The 20,484-nt window shown below is 46.1% G+C and overlaps 1 protein-coding gene across 1 annotated transcript; it reads right to left on the reverse strand.

Moving 5' to 3' along the window:
* Window positions 1-19,568: 19,568 nt before the first annotated feature.
* On the reverse strand, window positions 19,569-20,159 carry LOC138287065 (olfactory receptor 5G25-like). Its single transcript, XM_069227424.1, has one exon. It carries the CDS (start codon window positions 20,157-20,159, stop codon window positions 19,569-19,571), a length of 591 nt encoding a protein of 196 aa, XP_069083525.1.
* Window positions 20,160-20,484: the final 325 nt, after the last annotated feature.

Here is a 20,484-nt window from a genome sequence, read left to right on the forward strand (position 1 = left end):
GACCCTATAGAGGAGCTCTGAGCACCACCCCTGGGGTGCTGATGGACAGGGGCGTGCTCACTCCCCTTTCCTTTAACCAGTTGTGTACCAGTTTCGCACCAGAGCAGAGACTGGGGCTGCTGAACCAGTGTATACTGGATTATGCAAGGAGGGCACCATCTGTGCCCTTCAAAGGATTTCCAGACGCTCTGGGAGACTACCCCTCCCCAGCCTGTAACACCTATTTCCAAAGGGAGAGGGTTTAACACCCCTCTCCCAAAGAAAATCCTTTGTGTTGCCCTTCTGGGCTTGAGCTGCTCAAGCAACAGGAGAGGAGAAACCTGCTTGAGAGGTGGCAGCGGCTGGGGCTGCCTGGAAAACCTCAAAAGGCTGTAATGGCAGTACTGGGGCCATCCAAGGAGCCCCCAGAGTACATGGAATCATACAACCAATGCTTGCAAAAGCATGGGGGCATTATTCCTACATGTGTGATACCAAACATGGCTATGTTTGGAGTTATCATTTTGTAGCTGGACATAAGTAGTGACCTATGTCCAGTACACTTGTAAAATGGCACCCCCTGCACTCACAAAGTCTGGGAAAAAGGCCCTGGAGGTCATGGTAGGACCTCTGCTAGCGCAGGGGTGCCCTCACACACAGGTACTCTGCACCCTGCCCTCAGGGCTGGAGGGTTTGCTACAGGGGTAACCTATAAGTGACCTGATGCAGTGTAAATGGCAGTGAAAGAGTGCATGCAACTTTTCACACAGACTGCAGTGGAGGTCCTTTAGAAGCATTTGCATGGGCTCCCTATGGGTGGTAAAAGAAATGCTGTAGCCCATAGGGATCCCCTGGAACCCCAATAACCTGGGTACCTAAGTACCGGATACAAGAGACTTATAAGGGGACACCAGTATGCAAATTATGGGTGAAATACTAGATTACCAGTATCCTACAACCATAATTTAAGGGAGAGAGCATAACTACTGGTGTCCTGATTAGCAGGATCCCAGTAGACACAGTCAAACACGCTGACAAACAGGCCAAAAGTCGGGGTAACCATGATAGAAAGAGGCTGCTTCCTAAAGTTGCTCCCTAGGATTTATTTTTGCCACATTTCCCAGGAAATGATCATCCAAGGAAGAAGTAGCTTGCCTGTGATTGGACAGTTGGGGCCCCCTGTTTATCACCCCAGGAGCAAGGCTAAATATGGCATAGCTGAACCCACACCTGAGATCCCTACAAGGAACAAGACAAAGAGGAAGAAGGACTGCACTGCTGGACCCCTGACCTGCACCTGGACACTACACTCTGAAGGACTGTCACAGCTGCGCACTTGGGCTTCACCACTAAAAGGACTTTGCCTGTCTTCTACTGCTACAAGAAGGGACTCTCTGTTTGCTACAGGTGCAAAGGAGCTTCCCAGAGTCCCTTGCATCAACTCCTTCAAGAATAGCCAGCTGACCAGCATCCAGTGGCAACTTGAGGATTCTGATCAGTGCATTCTGGGAATTGTAGTTCCAACTCCCAAGGAGCAACTCAGGTTCCTTGGAACCTTGGATCAAGTTGTGGACACTTCAGGGTTCCAACAAAGACCACTAGAAGAAGTTTCATAAGGTTGGAGTTGTTTGGATGGAGTGTTGTAAAAGCTCCATAAGTTGAAGAGGTGCATTGTGGGAGTTGTGGTCTCAAGCCCCAAGAGGCAAACCAGAGCCTCTGAACCCTTGGCCAGTGCTGTGGATCACTTTCCTGAATCAAGAAACACTTCTTAAAGTAAGAAGTGTTACCTCTAGACTTTGTCTCTGTCCAGTGTGACCTTTTTTAACCCTTTGAGCGCTAGTTTTTTCTATGAGCTAGAACACATTAATTCTTTAAAAAATCATATCTCCGGCTCCCATTATCTGATTTTAATAATTGTGGTGTCATTTCAAAGATAAAAATATAATCCATTGTTATAAATTAGTGTTGGATTTTTAGTGCATTTTGTGTTTTACTTATTTACTGTTTGTGATTTTTATGTGCTTTACTCACTTGTCTCCTAAGTTAAGCCATGTCGCTTGTTGCCAAGTTACCAAGGGTTGAGCTGGGTTGAATTTATTGAGACCTAACTGGACCTAAGTAGGAGTTAAAGGCCTATTGCTAGGTGTTGGTACTTACCTGCCCTTACCAATAATCCACTTTCCAACATGTAGACACATGTACAGTAATCTTGTGTAATGAGGAAAACCACACCTCAATAGCAATAGTTCAGACTGAGGGGGCCACACCTGTATGGTAATAGTGCATATTTGGGGAGGTTGCATACGTACAGATGCAGTTTGGGGTGAGACCTGTATGGTAATGGTGCGGATTGGAGGAATCATTTATCTGACATTGGTTAGTGAACCACATCCACAGACGTAGACCCAAAAGTCACCATCTTCCATTGCAGTTTCTGCCCACGAGTGAACTCAGCCTTAAAGCCAGTTGGAAGAGTAGCAGTGAGGAGAGAAAAGAGTGTATGTTCAGTCCCTTGTTTGCACTAACTATCCCTGACCTCACCTGTCTTAATAGAAGCCATCCTGGAGACAATGAGGCATGTTGGGGTAGAGGGTGAGCAGTTCTCTTAGCTGGACCTAGGGCTCTTGAAGACATAGAAACAGGCCTGACCTGCAGAAGTAGCTGTTCACTTCTGGGAAATGCAGGGTGGGTGAGGAGCACAAAGGAGAGGTAAAGTCCTGTGAGATGTCAAGTACCCAAGGAGGTCCCAGCTATCCGCTGGTGACCCCTACACTCCCAGTCAGAGACATGCACTGGCATGCAAGGCCCCAGGGAACATTCCCAGCAGGTGGATACTCTGAAATACTGGGAAGCTGGACTAAGGTCTAACTGCCACCCCACAGCTTTCACAGACACCTGCCTGTTAGTAATGTCCACACTGCACCACATGCAGGTGCACCTCTACAAGGATGGTAGACAGACTGTGGTGAAATGCAGGCAGAGCGTGTTTTTACATTGTTCCTATTGTCGCTTTCCCGCACTGAAAATGGCAGAGGGGCTGGTACTGCTACCCTGTGAGACTCAATTTACTCTGGAAGGATGAAGTGGTGACACTGCCCTTGAGGGATTCACATTTTTCATTCACAGGTTATAAGCAGGAAACCTCCGCTGCAGCAGCATTCAGAGAGCATAACATGGACCTGCCCATCCCTGCAGCAAGAGCTTAACTCACTGTGTTATCTAACAAGCACTGATAAAGAATACTTCTCCACCCCACTTGGCTATCGTGTTCCTTGCTGACACATTGTATTTTCTTTTTCTGTAATGGGCCTTTGAAGACTGAATGCACTAGGGATGAGGGATTCCTGTCATTGTTGAAGTTGTGTACCTTAAATGCACAAATGCGCTTGCTGTGTCTACATGCAAAGACATTGGCAACTGTTAGGAACAAGAAATTAGCTCCCTCATGCAGCTGTTCTCACAATTAATGAAGCATGTGGTTCACTAAATCCATCCATATTACACACTCAGTCCTCTATAATGAGAATATCTTGTAGTGCACTGTGCAGCTACATCTATTTTACCTCAGATTAAAAATAGGTATTTTTTATTACTTTCTTGACTGACTCATCACTAAGCTACTTTCAGACCATTGTCATTTCGCCAGAACCTCACTGCTAATCAGGTGCATCATACAATATTTATTCTGCCTTCCTCGACATAAGCAGCCCTGTGAGTACTTCAGAGGTGAAGCACACAGCTGCACACACTGTCCATTCACACAGTATGAGGCACACACTGTGAGGCCCTTACCCGGCCCTCGCAATTACAAACCAGGTTCATGCAGAATAGGAGCGCAGAGAGATCTAGGTTGTGGATGGCTAATACCTTGTGAATTAGTGTTCTTAAAGAGTGTTAGACATGGTATCATTGACGTAGTCTCCTCTGTCTTTTTTTGCCTCTGCTTCCCAGGTTTTGACTGTGTACTGGATGCTGTTTTTGGTACTCTGGCCACTTTACCACTTCTCACCAGTGTTAAGGTGAAAGTGCTCCTGTGTAAAATATATGTGTGATTGGTTATCCATGATTGGCATATTTGATTTACTAGTAAGTCACTAGTAAAGTGCACTAGAGGTGCCCAGGGCCACTAAATCAAATGCTACTAGTGGACCTGCACAACTGGTTGTGCCACCCACCTGAGTAGTCCTATACACATGGCTTAGACCTGGTACTGCAGTGTCTGTGTGTGCAGTTTTAAACAGCCAATTCTACCTGGCAAGAGTACCCACTTGCAAGGCCCAAACCGTCCCTTTTAATATGTATGGTACCCCTAAGGTAGGCCTTAGGTAGCCCCATGGGCAGGGTGCAGTGTATGTTAACCACTTCGCTGCCAGGCCTTTTCCCCCTCCTGTGCCAGGCCTTTTTTTGCCTATTTGGGGCAGTTCGCGCTTAGGCCCTCATAACTTTTTGTCCACATAAGCTAACCAAGCCAAATTTGCGTCCTTTTTTTCCAACATCCTAGCGATTCTAAAGGTACCCAGACTTTGTGGGTTCCCCTGAAGGAGGCCAAGAAATTGGCCAAAATACAGTAAAAAAATCGTTTTTTTCAAAAAAATTGGAAAAAGGGGCTGCAGAAGAAGGCTTGTGGTTTTTCCCCTGAAAATGGCATCAACAAAGGGTTTGCGGTGCTAAACTCAGCAGCTTCCCAGCTTTCAGGAACAGGCAGACTTGAATCCGAAAACCCAATTTTTCAACACAATTTTGGCATTTTACTGGGGCATACCCCATTTGTGCAATTTTTTGTGCTTTCAGCCTCCTTCCAGTCAGTGACCGGAATGGTCATGAAACCAATGCTGGATCCCAGAAACCTAAACCTTTCTGGAAAGTAGACAAAATTCTGAATTCAGCAAGGGGTCATTTGTGTAGATCCTACAAGGGTTTCCTACAGAAAATAACAGCTGAAAAAGAAAAATATTGAAATTGAGGTGAAAAAAACATCAATTTTTCTCTACTTTTTACTCTGTAACTTTTCCCTGCAATGTCAGATTATCGAAAGCAATATACCGTTACGTCTGCTGGACTCCTCTGGTTGCGGGGATATATAGGGTTTGTAGGTTCATCAAGAACCCGAGGAACCCAGAGCCAATAAATGAGCTGCACCCTGCAGTGCATTTTCATTCTATACCGGGTATACAGTAATTCATTTGCTGAAATATAAGGAGTAAAAAATAGCTATCAAGAAAACCTTTGCATTTCCAAAAAGGGCACAAGATAAGGTGTTGAGGAGCAGTGGTTATTTGCACATCTCTGAATTCCGGGGTGACCATAGTAGCACATGAATTACATGGAATTTCTCAAATAGATGTCTTTTTTACACACACCCCTATATTTGGAAGGAATAAATGTAGAGAAAGACAAGGGGCAATAACACTTGTTTTGCTATTCTATGTTCCCCCAAGTCTCCCGATAAAAATGATACCTCACTTGTTTGGGTAGGCCTAGCGCCCGCGACAGGATATGCCCCAAAACACAACGTGGACACATCACAGAAAACAGAGCTGTTTTTAGCAAAGTGACTACCTGTAGATTTTGGCCTCTAGCTCAGCCGCCACCTAGGGAAACCTACCAAACCTATGCATTTCTGAAAACTAGAGACCTAGGGGAATCCAAGGAGGGGTGACTTGTGTGGCTCGGACCAGGTTCTGTTACCCAGAATCCTTTGCAAACCTCAAAATTTGGCTAAAAAAACACATGTTCCTCACATTTCTGTGGCAGAAAGTTCTGGAATCTGAGAGGAGCCACAAATTTCCTTCCACCCAGCGTTCCCCCACGTCTCCCGATAAAAATGATACCTCACTTGTGTGGGTAGGCCTAGCGCCCGCGACAGGATATGCCCCAAAACACAACGTGGACATATCACAGAAAACAGAGCTGTTTTTAGCAAAGTGACTACCTGTAGATTTTGGCCTCTAGCTCAGCCGCCACCTAGGGAAACCTACCAAACCTGTGCATTTCTGAAAACTAGAGACCTAGGGGGATCCAAGGAGGGGTGACTCGCGGGGCTCGGACCAGGTTCTGTTACCCAGAATCCTTTGCAAACCTCAAAATTTGGCTAAAAAAACACATGTCCCTCACATTTCTGTGGCAGAAAGTTCTGGAATCTGAGAGGAGCTACAAATTTCCTTCCACCCAGCGTTCCCCCAAGTCTCCCGATAAAAATGATACCTCACTTGCTTGGGTAGGCCTAGCGCCGGCGACAGGAAACACCCCAAAGCGCAACGTGGACACATCCTAAATTTTGGAAAAAAACAGAGGTGTTTTTTGCGAAGTGCCTACCTGTAGATTTTGGCCTCTAGCTCAGCCGGCACCTAGGGAAACCTACCAAACCTGTGCATTTCTGAAAACTAGAGACCTAGGGGAATCCAAGGAGGGGTGACTTGCGGGGCTCGGACCAGGTTCTGTTACCCAGAATCCTTTGCAAACCTCAAAATTTGGCTAAAAAAACACATGTTCCTCACATTTCTGTGGCAGAAAGTTCTGGAATCTGAGAGGAGCTACAAATTTCCTTCCACCCAGCGTTCCCCCAAGTCTCCCGATAAAAATGATACCTCACTTGCGTGGGTAGGCCTAGCGCCGGCGACAGGAAACAACCCAAAGCGCAACGTGGACACATCCTAAATTTTGGAAAAAAACAGAGGTGTTTTTTGCGAAGTGCCTACCTGTAGATTTTGGCCTCTAGCTCAGCCGCCACCTAGGGAAACCTACCAAACCTGTGCATTTCTGAAAACTAGAGACCTAGGGGAATCCAAGGAGGGGTGACTTGCGGGGCTCGGACCAGGTTCTGTTACCCAGAATCCTTTGCAAACCTCAAAATTTGGCTAAAAAAACACATGTTCCTCACATTTCTGTGGCAGAAAGTTCTGGAATCTGAGAGGAGCTACAAATTTCCTTCCACCCAGCGTTCCCCCAAGTCTCCCGATAAAAATGATACCTCACTTGCGTGGGTAGGCCTAGCGCCGGCGACAGGAAACACCCCAAAGCGCAACGTGGACACATCCTAAATTTTGGAAAAAAACAGAGGTGTTTTTTGCGAAGTACCTACCTGTAGATTTTGGCCTCTAGCTCAGCCGCCACCTAGGGAAACCTACCAAACCTGTGCATTTCTGAAAACTAGAGACCTAGGGGAATCCAAGGAGGGGTGACTTGCGGGGCTCGGACCAGGTTCTGTTACCCAGAATCCTTTGCAAACCTCAAAATTTGGCTAAAAAAACACATGTTCCGCACATTTCTGTGGCAGAAAGTTCTGGAATCTGAGAGGAGCTACAAATTTCCTTCCACCCAGCGTTCCCCCAAGTCTCCCGATAAAAATGATACCTCACTTGCGTGGGTAGGCCTAGCGCCGGCGACAGGAAATACCCCAAAGCGCAACGTGGACACATCCTAAATTTTGGAAAAAAACAGAGGTGTTTTTTGCGAAGTGCCTACCTGTAGATTTTGGCCTCTAGCTCAGCTGCCACCTAGGGAAACCTACCAAACCTGTGCATTTCTGAAAACTAGAGACCTAGGGGAATCCAAGGAGGGGTGACTTGCGGGGCTCGGACCAGGTTCTGTTACCCAGAATCCTTTGCAAACCTCAAAATTTGGCTAAAAAAACACATGTTCCTCACATTTCTGTGGCAGAAAGTTCTGGAATCTGAGAGGAGCTACAAATTTCCTTCCACCCAGCGTTCCCCCAAGTCTCCCGATAAAAATGATACCTCACTTGCGTGGGTAGGCCTAGCGCCTGCGACAGGAAACACCCCAAAGCGCAACGTGGACACATCCACAATTTTGGGAGAAAACAGTGCCTACCTGTGGATTTTGGCCTGTAGCTCACCCGGCGCCTAGGGAAACCTACCAAACCAGTGCATTTCTGAAAACTAGAGACCTAGGGGAATCCAAGGAGGGGTGACTTGCGGGGCTCGGACCAGGTTCTGTTACCCAGAATCCTTTGCAAACCTCAAAATTTGGCTAAAAAAACACATGTTCCTCACATTTCTGTGGCAGAAAGTTCTGGAATCTGATAGGAGCCACAAATTTCCTTCCACCCAGCGTTCCCCCAAGTCTCCCGATAAAAATGATACCTCACTTGTGTGGGTGGCCCAGGGGCCTGCAACATAATAAGGCCCAAAACCTGAAGGGATAGAAGGGATAGCACAGCAAGTTTATAAGGGCATATTCTTTTATACATCTTTAGACGGACTCTGCTTTGGGGACCCACATAAGTGAGGTGTCATTTTACTTGGGAGACTGAGGGGAAAACTGGGGAGTAGGAATTTTGTGCTGGAGCGGTGATCCTACTAAGAAAAATCAGGAAAATATGCTTTTGTATGCAAATTGTGAGGTTTACAGAGGAGTCTGGGTAAGAAAATGTTGGGGGAGCCACACAAGCCACACCTCCCTAGACTCCTTGGGGTGCCTAGTTTAAAAAAGTTTCTGGGTTTTGTAGGTTTCCCTACATGACGGCCGCACCCAGGACCAAAAACATAGGTGGGCCCTCCCCCCCAAACACAGGTATTTTTGGAATATATCACTTTGATGTGTGCACATACATCCGTGATGTGCCAAACACTAAAATTGTGAAAAGAAACACACTTAGGTTATGTGAAGAAGACCCCTCACCCACCAACCAAGTTGGTGGCATGCTTCATCATCGGGGTCCCACCTGAGGCACCTAGCGTGTCTCAAGTGTGCTGCGACGCCTGATTACAGCGGAGCAGGTTTTGTCATTTGTACCACACATACTGGTTGGATTTGGCACAAGGGTGAGTGATGGTTCAGTAGATCAAATTTTATTAACAAGAGATTTCACAAAAGTGAAATGCACTGGTAATAACTGAAAGGCCAAAAAACTGAACCAATGACTCACAGCTCGTGAGCTGTAAAGCCACGACAAGGCACCAACCGCTTTACAGTCCATTCACACACCTTTCATACATGACATGCACTAGACCATTCACGCCGCCAGCCACGGGCCCAGCACATTACAAGACTCGCATCCACAGACAGCGCCAGTCAAGGGCCCATCACTTTCATACGCCCACATGCCTGATACAGCAATCACACCAGCTGATGAGTGTGTGGACTGACGTTTGGCCGGCACTGCCAGCCAAGCGCCACACCACCAGCCAAGCGCCACCCCACCCACACCACCAGCCAAGCGCCACCCCACACACACCGCCAGCCCAGCGCCACCCCACACACACCGCCAGCCAAGCGCCACCGCACACACACCGCCAGCCAAGCGCCACCCCACACACACCGCCAGCCAAGCGCCACCCCACACACACCGCCAGCCAAGCGCCACCACACCCACGCCGCCAGCCAAGGGCCACTCTACACATGCCATCCCCTTTTTTTTGTTTTTAAACAACAAAGAAACCACTAATCATAAATTAGTACAAAACTACAAACACAAAAGCTCTAACTGAATACATGACTAATGCCAACCGTGAAACCGAACATATAAAAATATAAAACACCAGTTTACGCTCACGGAATTTCCCAATAATTCTTCTGTGTGTGGTAGCTCCTGAAACAGCCACCCACACACAGCCCAGGCTTTGAAGGACAATCAGGGCAGTACATCCTAGTCTCCTTCCTGATACCTCTTCGAGCACAGACTCTACATCTCTTAGCAGGAAAGTTTTTTTTGGCCGTGGGAGGAATGTGCTCAGCAAAGTGACGATCTTTCAATCTAGCCACATCCTCCACCACTGCTTCTCTAGGAACTCTTGCCTGTTCCAGCACAACAAGGCTAGCTATGATAGACTCCTGAAATTTCACAAATGTCATCCTTGACTCTGGAGAACTATCCTTAAACACAACAAAAGCATTATAAGTTGCCAAGTGGAACAAGTGAAGCGCTAATTTCTTATACCACACATAAGACTTACGAGCAGCAGTGTAAGGTTCTAACCTCTGATCTACTCTATCAACACCACCCATGTGCTTATTATAGTCTAAGATGCACACAGGTTTGCGCACTTCGGCAACCTGACCCCAAACAGCCACAGGTGAAGTACTCTCATCATGGATGGTGCTTAGCATGTATACATCCCTCTTGTCTACAAATTTCAGAGCTAGCAGCTCATCATTCCGCAAGGCACTGCACTGTCCCTTCTCAAGTTTTTTACAGACAAGCTCTTTTGGATAGCTTTTCCGATTAGAGCGGATTGTGCCACAAGCAACAGTGTCCACTCTGAACAACTCCTTGAACAACCGAACTCCAGTGTAGAAGTTATCTACATATAAATGGTGACCTTTGTTAAACAGTCGTCTACCAAGTTCCCACACAATTTTCTCACTAACTCCAAAAGTGGGAGGACAACCAGGGGGGTCAATATTGGAATCCCTACCAGTGTAGACCCGGAAATTATAAACATATCCTGTACTACTTTCTGACAGCATATACAATTTAATTCCATACCGTGCCCTCTTGCTAGGAATGTACTGCCTAAAAACCAAACGACCCTTGAACAGGACCAAAGACTCATCTACAGATATTTCTTTCCCTGGAACATAGATCTCTGAAAACCGATCTACCAAATGATCAAGGACAGGTCTAATCTTAAAAAGACGGTCAGAATCAGGATGATCTCGTGGCAAGGCTAAAGCATTATCTACAAAATGCAACATCCGAAGAAGAAGCTCATACCGGTTACGACTCATGATGGCAGGAAATATAGCAGTTGCCATCAAGGGACTAGTAGACCAATATGAAGACAGCGACGGCTTCCTTATCAGCCCCATCAAAAAAGTTAAACCCAAGAACTTTTTCAACTCTTCCAGATTTGTGGGAATCCACCGGCTAGCTCTAGAGTGTGGCCTAAGTCTGGCAGCGTTGTCCCTCAAAAACTGCTCTGCATACAAATTAGTCTGCTCAACAATCTCTTCCAAAAATATATCGTCCATAAACAACTCAAAAAAGTTGACGGGCAAAAAGTTTTCCGTATTAACTCGACACCCTGGAAAACCAGTAAACGCAGGCAACTGTGGCTGCTCCATGTTTGGTGCAACCCATGCGTCAGGTCTTCCAATGGGAAGCCTTTCAGCCGCTGGCTCCTGCACCATTGGCACATCACTGTCCTCCTCTAAAACAGGCCCTTCATCAGCACTGAGAGTGGCTTCATCATCAGATGATTCATCTCTGACAGAAAATTCACTTCCAGAATCCTGCACTTCCTCCTCTGCCTCAGATGCAGAGTCAGTCTCATATTCATGGTCAGAAGATGACTCAAAAAGCACACTAACAACCTGCTGAGCGGTCATCCTACGGCTGGCCATGATCCTTCCTACTAAAATTAACTGGACAAATACACCACCAACAACCAGCACTGTGTAAGATAAGTAACAAAGTATAGGTTTATCACTAAGAATTATAAACTCAAAAACTATACTGCTCACTTGCCTGAAAAAGCTTGACTCACCAGCAACTACTCTGCACAGCCACAGCAATCACCAACGATATCCCACTAAAAAGAGAAAAAAAAAAGCAAATTAGACATAAGACAACACAATAATCATTGTGCATAACTCTAAGGACAATTTCACACACAATCCTGCATTCAGTACACCACCTACAAACATGTCATTCATGCATTGCAACAATACTCACTTGGAGTAAATTTATTTACTTACCTAAAACATGCAACTACGCAAACCGCAGGACAACTACTGCCAAAACTGCAACAAGCCACAGCAAAGTCAGCAAAAGCTTTGAACTAAAACAAAAAGGAGAAAAACTGTTATTATCATAAAAGCAAATACTTCGCCAGTTGACAAACACTCCGCCACTAACCATTTTTTCATTTTCCCCTGTGTCTAGTCTTCTCTGCTTGGGGGAAGATGGGCCTAAAAAAAAATAGGCCAATCTACCCCCAAGGGGAGGGGGCAGAAATCGCCCAGATTACATTGCACCCTTTGGGGGGGGGCGACCCTTGCCCAATGGGCCACACCCCCACACAAAGCACACACACACACACATAGTATCCCTGGCGCTATGGGGATTCTGCCCCCCTTGGGGACAGAAAGGCCTAAAAAATAGGCATATCTGCCCCCTAGGGGGGCAGAACTGCCCAAAAATACATGTGGGCCCCTGGGGGCGACCCTTGCCCAAGGGGCCGCCCCCCAACACAAAAAATAAAAACCAACAATAAAATCCCTGGTGTCTAGTGGCTTTCTGCCCCCCTTGGGGGCAGATCGGCGTAAAAATAGGGCCAATCTGCCCCCCAGGGGGGCAGAAACGACGATAAATACATTGCGCCCCCGGGGGGAGCGACCCTTGCCCAAGGGGCCACCCCCCAACACAAAGCACACATACAAACATATCTTTCTGGCGCTATTGGGATTCTGCCCCCCTTGGGGGCAGAAAGGCCTAAAAAAAATAGGCCTCTCTGCCCCCAAGGGGGGCAGAACTGCCCAAAAATACATGTGGGCCCATGGGGGCGACCCTTGCCCAAGGGGCCACCCCCAACACAAAAAATAAAAATCAACAATAAAATCCCTGGTGTCTAGTGGCTTTCTGCCCCCCTTGGGGGCAGATCGGCCTAAAAATAGGGCCAATCTGCCCCCAAGGGGGGCAGAAACGACAATAAATACATTGCGCCCCTGGGGGGAGCGACCCTTGCCCAAGGGGCCACCCCCAACACAAAGCACACATACATACATACTATTTCTGGCGCTATTGGGATTCTGCCCCCCTTGGGGGCAGAAAGGCCTAAAAAAAATAGGCCTCTCTGCCCCCAAGGGGGGCAGAACTGCCCAAAAATACATGAGGGCCCCTGGGGGCGACCCTTGCCCAAGGGGCCGCCCCCCAACACAAAAAATACACATCAACAATAAAATCCCTGGTGTCTAGTGGCTTTCTGCCCCCCTTGGGGGCAGATCGGCCTAAAAATAGGGCCAATCTGCCCCCAGGGGGGGCAGAAACGACGTAAAATACATTTGCCCCCAAAGGGGAGCGACCCTTGCCCAAGGGGCCGCCCCCCAACACAAAAAATACAAATCAACAATAAAATCCCTGGTGTCTAGTGGCTTTCTGCCCCCCTTGGGGGCAGATTGGCCTAAAAATAGGGCCAATCTGCCCCCAGGGGGGGCAGAAACGACGTAAAATACATGTGCCCCCAAAGGGGAGCGACCCTTGCCCAAGGGGCCGCCCCCCAACACAAAAAATACAAAGCAACAATAAAATCCCTGGTGTCTAGTGGCTTTCTGCCCCCCTTGGGGGCAGATCGGCCTAAAAATAGGGCCAATCTGCCCCCAGGGGGGGCAGAAACGACGTAAAATGCATGTGCCCCCAAAGGGGAGCGACCCTTGCCCAAGGGGTCGCTCCCCTACACTAATAAGCACACACACACACACACATACTGAAATCCCTGGTGTCTAGTGGGCATTCCTGCTGCCCGATCGCATCGCGATCGGGCAGCAGGAATGCTCAAAGAGACATCGAGGGAAAGGAAAACCCTTTCCTTTCCCTCGATGCCTCTCTGAGAGCACCCCCACCCCGCACGAAGGTGAAAAACTCACCTTCTCCCTTAGACGCGCTGGAAGCAAATGGCTTCCAGCGCGTCTTTCCCCCTTTCCCTGAAATCAGCGCGCGATCGCGCGCTGACGTCATGGGGGGGGGGGGGTGGGGGGGGTGGGCGTGAAAGGGGAAGGGATTCCCCTTTCAGCCCTGGCCTGGGGGTGTTGGGGGGCGGCCCTCGGGGGAAGCGCTAGCGCTTCCCCCGACTGCCAGTCCCAGGACGTAATGGTTACGTCCATGGCGCCACACGGGCGCTGCCATGGACGTAACCATTACGTCCGTGGCGGGGAAGGGGTTAAAGGTGGGACACGTACCAATGTGTTTTACATGTCCTAACAGTAAAATATTGCCAAATTTGGTTTTCTCAATCACAACCTTTACGTGCAGATTCCCTTAGAAATAGGGAGTTTAGTGACTCTGAACTCACAATTTAAAAAATCATCTTTTGGTAAGGTTGGTTTTTGAATTAGCACTTTGAAAATGCAACTTTTAGAAAGTGGACATTTTCCTGCTTAAACCATTCTGTGACTCTGCCCATTTGTGGATTCCCTCTCTGGGTCAGACTGACAGTTGGGCTGTTTGTGAATCCCCTCTAGACAGTGAGACAAAGGGAGCTGGGGAGTAGCCTGCATATCCTGATGGGCCATCTGAGCTAGAGTGGAGGGAGAAGTGGTCACTTACACCAGAATGGGCTGTACCAGCCCCCACACAATGCAGTCTTCAACCCCCCGGTGTGTGTCTGGGGCCTGGCCTGGGCAAGGCAGGATCTTATAAACAACAGAGACTTTACTTTGAAGTTTGCCTACTTCAAAGGCAGAAAGGCGTATAAGTAGTGGACCCGAAACCCCAGACTTTTAGGTCACTTCTGGAACCTCTGCAAAGGAGAAGAACTGAGGAGAAGTGCTGCCCCTGCCTGTGACTGTGCTTTGTTGGGATATCCTGCAGGTGCTGCTTCTACCTGTGAAAGGGGACAAAGACTGGACTTTATTGTGCATTCCTGCTTGTGAAGCATCTCTAAGGGCTTGAACTGAGCTTGCCTCCTGTTTTGAAGTCTCAGGGCCACCAAAGACTTCCTCTGCCAGCACCTGGACTCTTTGCTGAGAGTTCTGTCCTGCCAAGTGGTGCCCTGTCCAGTCCCTGGGCCCTTGAAAGGTGAAGCTGGCAGAACAAGAGCTGAAATCCACACACAGAATGCCAAGCGGGGAAACTTTCAATGCAATGCAGCTGATAAATGAGGTGCCACCTGCTTCGCAGCTGAAATCTATGCTCCACCTGCTTCATGGCTGGGAGATCGATGCATCACAGCTGGAGAAACGATGCAACACCCACTTGTGGCTCCTGAAAACAATGCAAACCCAACGCAGGGCAGTTTTCTAACACCATGCAATGTGATTTCTCAAGCATCATCCTTGGGGGGTCTAAGCCATCGTGAACCTGCGCGGATCTGAGGTGTCCTGTCCGGAAATCGAAGCATCACTTTCTTGTGAGGGAGAAAAACAACGCAGTGCCTACCCGACTGCAAAAGAAACAACGCACCGCCTCACTTGCAAGTAAGGAATCGACGCATCACAGACATTTCTGAAGCATGCTCACCTGTGCAGCTTTATTTTTTACGCAAACCAGGTACTTTGTGTAAAATCAACGTTTCCATTGTTTCCTATGGAGTAAGACTATATTTATATTTTTGAAAATGTATATCTTTACCTGTTTGTGTTGGATTTTTGGCATTTTGGTCTTGTTTGATATAGATAAATATTACCTATTTTTCTAAAGTGGTGTGGTGTCCATTTTGCAGTGTTTTCACTATATTACTGTATGTGTTGGTACAAATACTTTATACATTGCTTATGAGATAAGCCTGACAGCTCGTGCCAAGCTACCAAGGGGGTGAGCCAGGTTTATCTAAGTGTGCTTCTCCATTGCCCTGACTAGAGTGAGTATGTGTCCTTGTTTGGACAGAGTGCAAACTGACTGCCAACCAGAGATCCAATCTCTATCAATCATTTTATGTAATATTGTATTCCGATGCTTTCCTATTAAATGAAATGTAGATTTTTATAGCACAGCTTATCACCCATGAGGGTCTCAAGGCATTGTCCGTGGGCAATGGGAGATTAAGTGATTTGCCCAGAATCACAGAATGTTGTGCTGATGCAAAGGATCAAACCCGGTCTCCATCTTCTGAGGCAATCGCTCTGGCCTCTGCACTACATCCTCTCCCTCAACAACTAAACTAGCTACAGTAAATTAGCTCTTCTGAGTCTTTTCACTGAAAGGACATGTTTCAAATTAAAACTAAAAGTTTGCCTTTAAAAACAATGCCCATTGCCTTATGGGCACAAAGACTACCCACAGGTGACATTAATATTTATAAGGAGGGTTTAGGCCTGCCAAAAGGGGTTATTTCAACAGGCCGAACTCGCAGTTAAAACATGCACTACTGTGCTACACATGGTATGCCTGTGTGGCAGCCCACTGGTAACATTCACCTTACAGGCACCAGGTACACTTTACTAGGAACTTATAGGTATTTAAATATGCCAATTAATGGCACGCTAATTACATCATGTTGAAAGGGGGAGTACTAACACTTTACTGCTGGTTAGCAGTGGTAAACTGCATAGAGTTCTTAAGGCAGCAAAAACAGTCAAGCTATAGATCTGGGACAACACAGCACAAAAAATTGTAACTTCCAACCCCAACCTCAGAAACGATGTCATGTTTTGTTTTCAAAAATATGCCTTTGGCTCAACATGTCGTCCCAGATATCAACTTATTGAGTTCGAACTATGCATGATAACTTTAAAAGTGCAATGCTACGTACGTAATGTCTGCATTACTAAATTTAATTGTGAAGCATGCATTTTGTAGTTATGCATGAAAATGATTAAATGACTACAAAAGTGTGGTCTTTGCATTGACGTGCTAAACATTTTCAAATAATTCTTTTTGCAGACGAATAAATACATATAAGTGTCGTTTAGATAACAATACACACATTGCATACACATGTTTACATCCTTTTATACATCCTTCAGAGTAGACCCATTTGTTGAGACAAGTAAAGGGAATTAGATGGCTGTGGCATCCCTAACTGCGTCATCAGTTCCTGTGATATTACTTCATGTGGCATAATTGTGAATCATTTATGCGAGTTAGTTGCCTATACCTCTCTTTTGCAATGAGTTTAACTTACTGATTTTATATGTTCTTGTTTTTTCTTATTCTTCGCTTTGTGGGGGAAACAGAGTCCCATTCACTGCAATTTTACAATCAAGTATATACAGCAAGATACGTGCACCTTTAGCTGTATTCCACATTTACAGTACTCTGTAGGATTTTCTCGATCATGGAGCCTTTTAGAATTGTGTAATTACTGTTTTTTATTGACGAAGGCAACCCATTCTACTTTTATTTTACACATCCAGTGCCGCATAATTCAAAGAGGAACTTGAGAAGTAAAAACAACTTGCTTGAGGTGATGTAAGTGTGGCTGAGGTTATTAAAACATGGCACAGTGGCTCAGACTGTTTAAGAGGTATCTTGTATGGATTAAAATTGACAGATTAACAGATTGACAGATATGGACAAAATTAACAGATTTGTGTTTTAGGTGCCGGGGAGATTAAGGGCCGCATCACAAAAATCGAGCACTGGTATGGCTAAATTAAGAATCAGTCTCTACCACAGATTTGGGATGATTCGTGTATGAATTACTTGTCGACCTGGAGCAGCTATTTTTACCACCTTAGACAGTGGTGAATGGTTGCTTGTTACAGGAGCTTTCAAGTCAGGTATTTCTTTTCGCTGGAAACGTAGCAGAATTTGTTGTCAAATCTAAAGGAACAACATAGCTTAAGACAATAACACACATAAAACAATTTACCAATACAATTGAAACTTAACTGGCCATAAAACACCAAAAAAGTCAAAACAGAATGCAACACCACAACCACAATATAAAACTACATTGTGGTGCAATAATGGTGCACAAAACAAAGCAGCAAAAAATACACCTCACCACCACAAGATGCCGCATAAATATGCTACAACCTTCTTGCCACACATTCCTATCTTTTGAATTCTGTTTTATAATGCGGTATTAAATGTGCATGGAGGAAGCTATGCCTTAAGTTTCTACCAAAGACAAGAAATAGCTCCAGTCAGACATGTTTTGTGATCTGGCTCTGTGTGATTTCACAAAAATTGTTGGATGGTCAGCCGACGGTGGTGTTTGAACTCAGATTCCCCGGTTCCTAGTTCTGAAGCTCTAGGGCCGAGATTGATACTTTTTGACACAAAACTGCCTTTGTGCGGTTTTGCGTGAAAGAGTATAGTGCCGGCTTGCGCCATTCCAGGACGCCAGCTGGGAGCACCAAATTTATGGAATGACGCAATCCAGCTCAAAGGGTGGGCTAACGTCCTGGAAAATTATGTTAGCCGCATGGGGTGACGGTATGAGAGAATGGTGTTTTGCACCAAAAAATTATGTTAAGCTGGTTAGAGCAAAAAAGATGACTGTAACCAATCTAGCATCATTTATTGTACAAAACCATCCATACCACATGCCTCCTGTCTTACAAAAGACAGGAGTCATGCCTACCACCCCAATGGCCAGCCTAGGGGACAAGGGTCCCCTAGGCATTGCCATTGCACCCAGTGCCATGTAGGGAGGCCCCTTTCAGGGCCCCCAATGGCACTTTAAATCTTTTTATAAAATACTTCCCTAGACTCACCTATACTTACCTGGTGTAGGTGGGGGTATATCTGTGGCTTGGAGAGGCCACCTGTGGGCTCTTTCCATGGTGTTTGACCATGGAAATGGGTCCACAGGTCCCCTAACGCCTGCCCTGACCCAGGCATCAAATAATGTCGCTAAGCAGGTTTAGCACCATTATTTAGGCCCGTCTCCCTCCCGTACACCATTTTTGCACGGGAGGATAAATAAGGCGCTAGGGCCTTAGAGTCATTTTTTGGATAGGAACGCCCACCTTGCACCTCATTGACGCAAGGTGGTTTCACGCATCCAAAAAATTACTTTAACTCCAATATTAAGCATTAAGCTAGTCTAGCATCAAAATATAAATACGGGGTCAAGTTTGCACTGAATTAGCGTAACAAAAATGACACTAATTCAGTGCAGAGGATAAATCTGGGCCTAGGTGTTGTGGCCGCTAAGTCGCCAATAGTGTACTAACATGAAAGAGTGCATAGGGCCAGATGTAACAAAAAAGGCATTTGCGATTCGGAAATAGCAATTTTTAAGAAATCGCGATTTCTGATTCGCAAAATGCAATGTATCATATTTACGATTCGGTAATAGCGATTTCTTAAAAATTGCAAATGCTTTTACCGAATCGCAAATTGCGATACCGGCCCCCTTCGCACCTATGGGCCTGTAGGCCCATATTTGCAAATATTTTTCATTTCCCAAGTTGCTAATTCCTAACTGGAATTCACAAATTTGGGAAATGCAAACCCCAGGGTGCTGGGGGCCTAACGCCCCCTCTGCTGCACCCCAAGAAGTTTTTTAAGGACATGTAAGGTGCACACATGCCAAAGGGGCATGTGTGCATTATATGTCAATTTTAATGCATTTTTAAAATTTGCACATGGTTACCACCAAGTTCAACTTGGTGGTAATAGCGATTCCTTAATGCCCAATTCACATTGAGGATTTGCTTGTTACATGTGGTTAAGAAATCGCAAATAAGGATTCCTTATTTCCGATTTCTCATTTAGAGAATCGCAATTTGTGATTCTCTAAACAGGCTCGCAAATTTAAGGAATCATTATTTTAGCGATTCCTTAAATTTGCGTTGCGAATGCCTTTCATAAATACTGAAAGGCATGTTTGCATTCGCGAACGGTCATTCGCACCGTTTGCGAATGCTAAAAGGATAGATACATCTGGCCCTTAGTGACTTAATTTAGGTTGTTTAGATTGTGTGTTATAAGCAGCAGTTGGGATGATGCCAGTTTTTTCAGCACAATGATATGTTTCTGAGGGGTAGCAGAAGCAAACCTTTCTACCAGCAAACACGCTTTAATTTCTAACGCGCCCCACCCTGGCTATAGCTTTTACAAAAGCCTTTTTCACCTCCTGATTTCTTAGGCTGTAAATGAATGGATTTAGCATAGGTATTGCCACAGCATTGAACGCCGAGACCACTTTATCCTTCGTAGGAGAGTGGTTTGAGGAGAATTTAGCGTACATGAAAGTAAGAGTGCCATACAACATAGCCACACAAACAAAGTGGGCAGAACATGTTGAGAAGGCCTTCCATTTCTCAGCTGAGGAACTTATCTTCACAACTGTCAACACAATGTAAGTATATGAAACAAAGACAATGACAACAGACACCAGTATGAGGCCACCTGCCACTAAAACCAGCACCAGCTCGTTCAGGGTGGTGTCAGAACAGGAGAGCTTTAGGAGGGCAGGCACGTCACAGAAGAAGTGGCTGATCCTGTTGGACCTGCAGAAGGGAAGCATGAAGGTGAAAGTCGTCTGTATAATTGAATTAATGACGGCCAGTGAAAATATAAAAGCAATGAAGTAAATGCAGGCTTTGTTGCTCATGATGACTGGATACAGCAGTGGATTGCAGATAGCTACGTATCGATCATAAGCCATCACCGGGAGGAGGAAGACTTCGGTGCTCCCTATGGAAAATATCAGAAACATTTGTGTTACACATCCCCGGAAGGAGATCGTTTTTTTCTGCAATATCAAGCAGAACAGCATGTTGGGGACAGTAATTGTGGATACACAGATATCTATGAAGGACAATTGGCAGAGCAGGAAGTACATAGTTGTGTGAAGGTGGCGGTTCGCCCTGACCAATGCGATGATCCCTATGTTGCCCACAAGAGTAATGATGTAGACCAAGAGAAAGAAGATGAAGAGGGGGAGCTGCAGTGATGGGTCTTCTGACAGTCCTACGAGGATGAACTCTGAC

Source organism: Pleurodeles waltl, chromosome 4_1, assembly GCF_031143425.1.
Source record: "Pleurodeles waltl isolate 20211129_DDA chromosome 4_1, aPleWal1.hap1.20221129, whole genome shotgun sequence".
Taxonomy (NCBI): Eukaryota; Metazoa; Chordata; class Amphibia; order Caudata; family Salamandridae; genus Pleurodeles; species Pleurodeles waltl.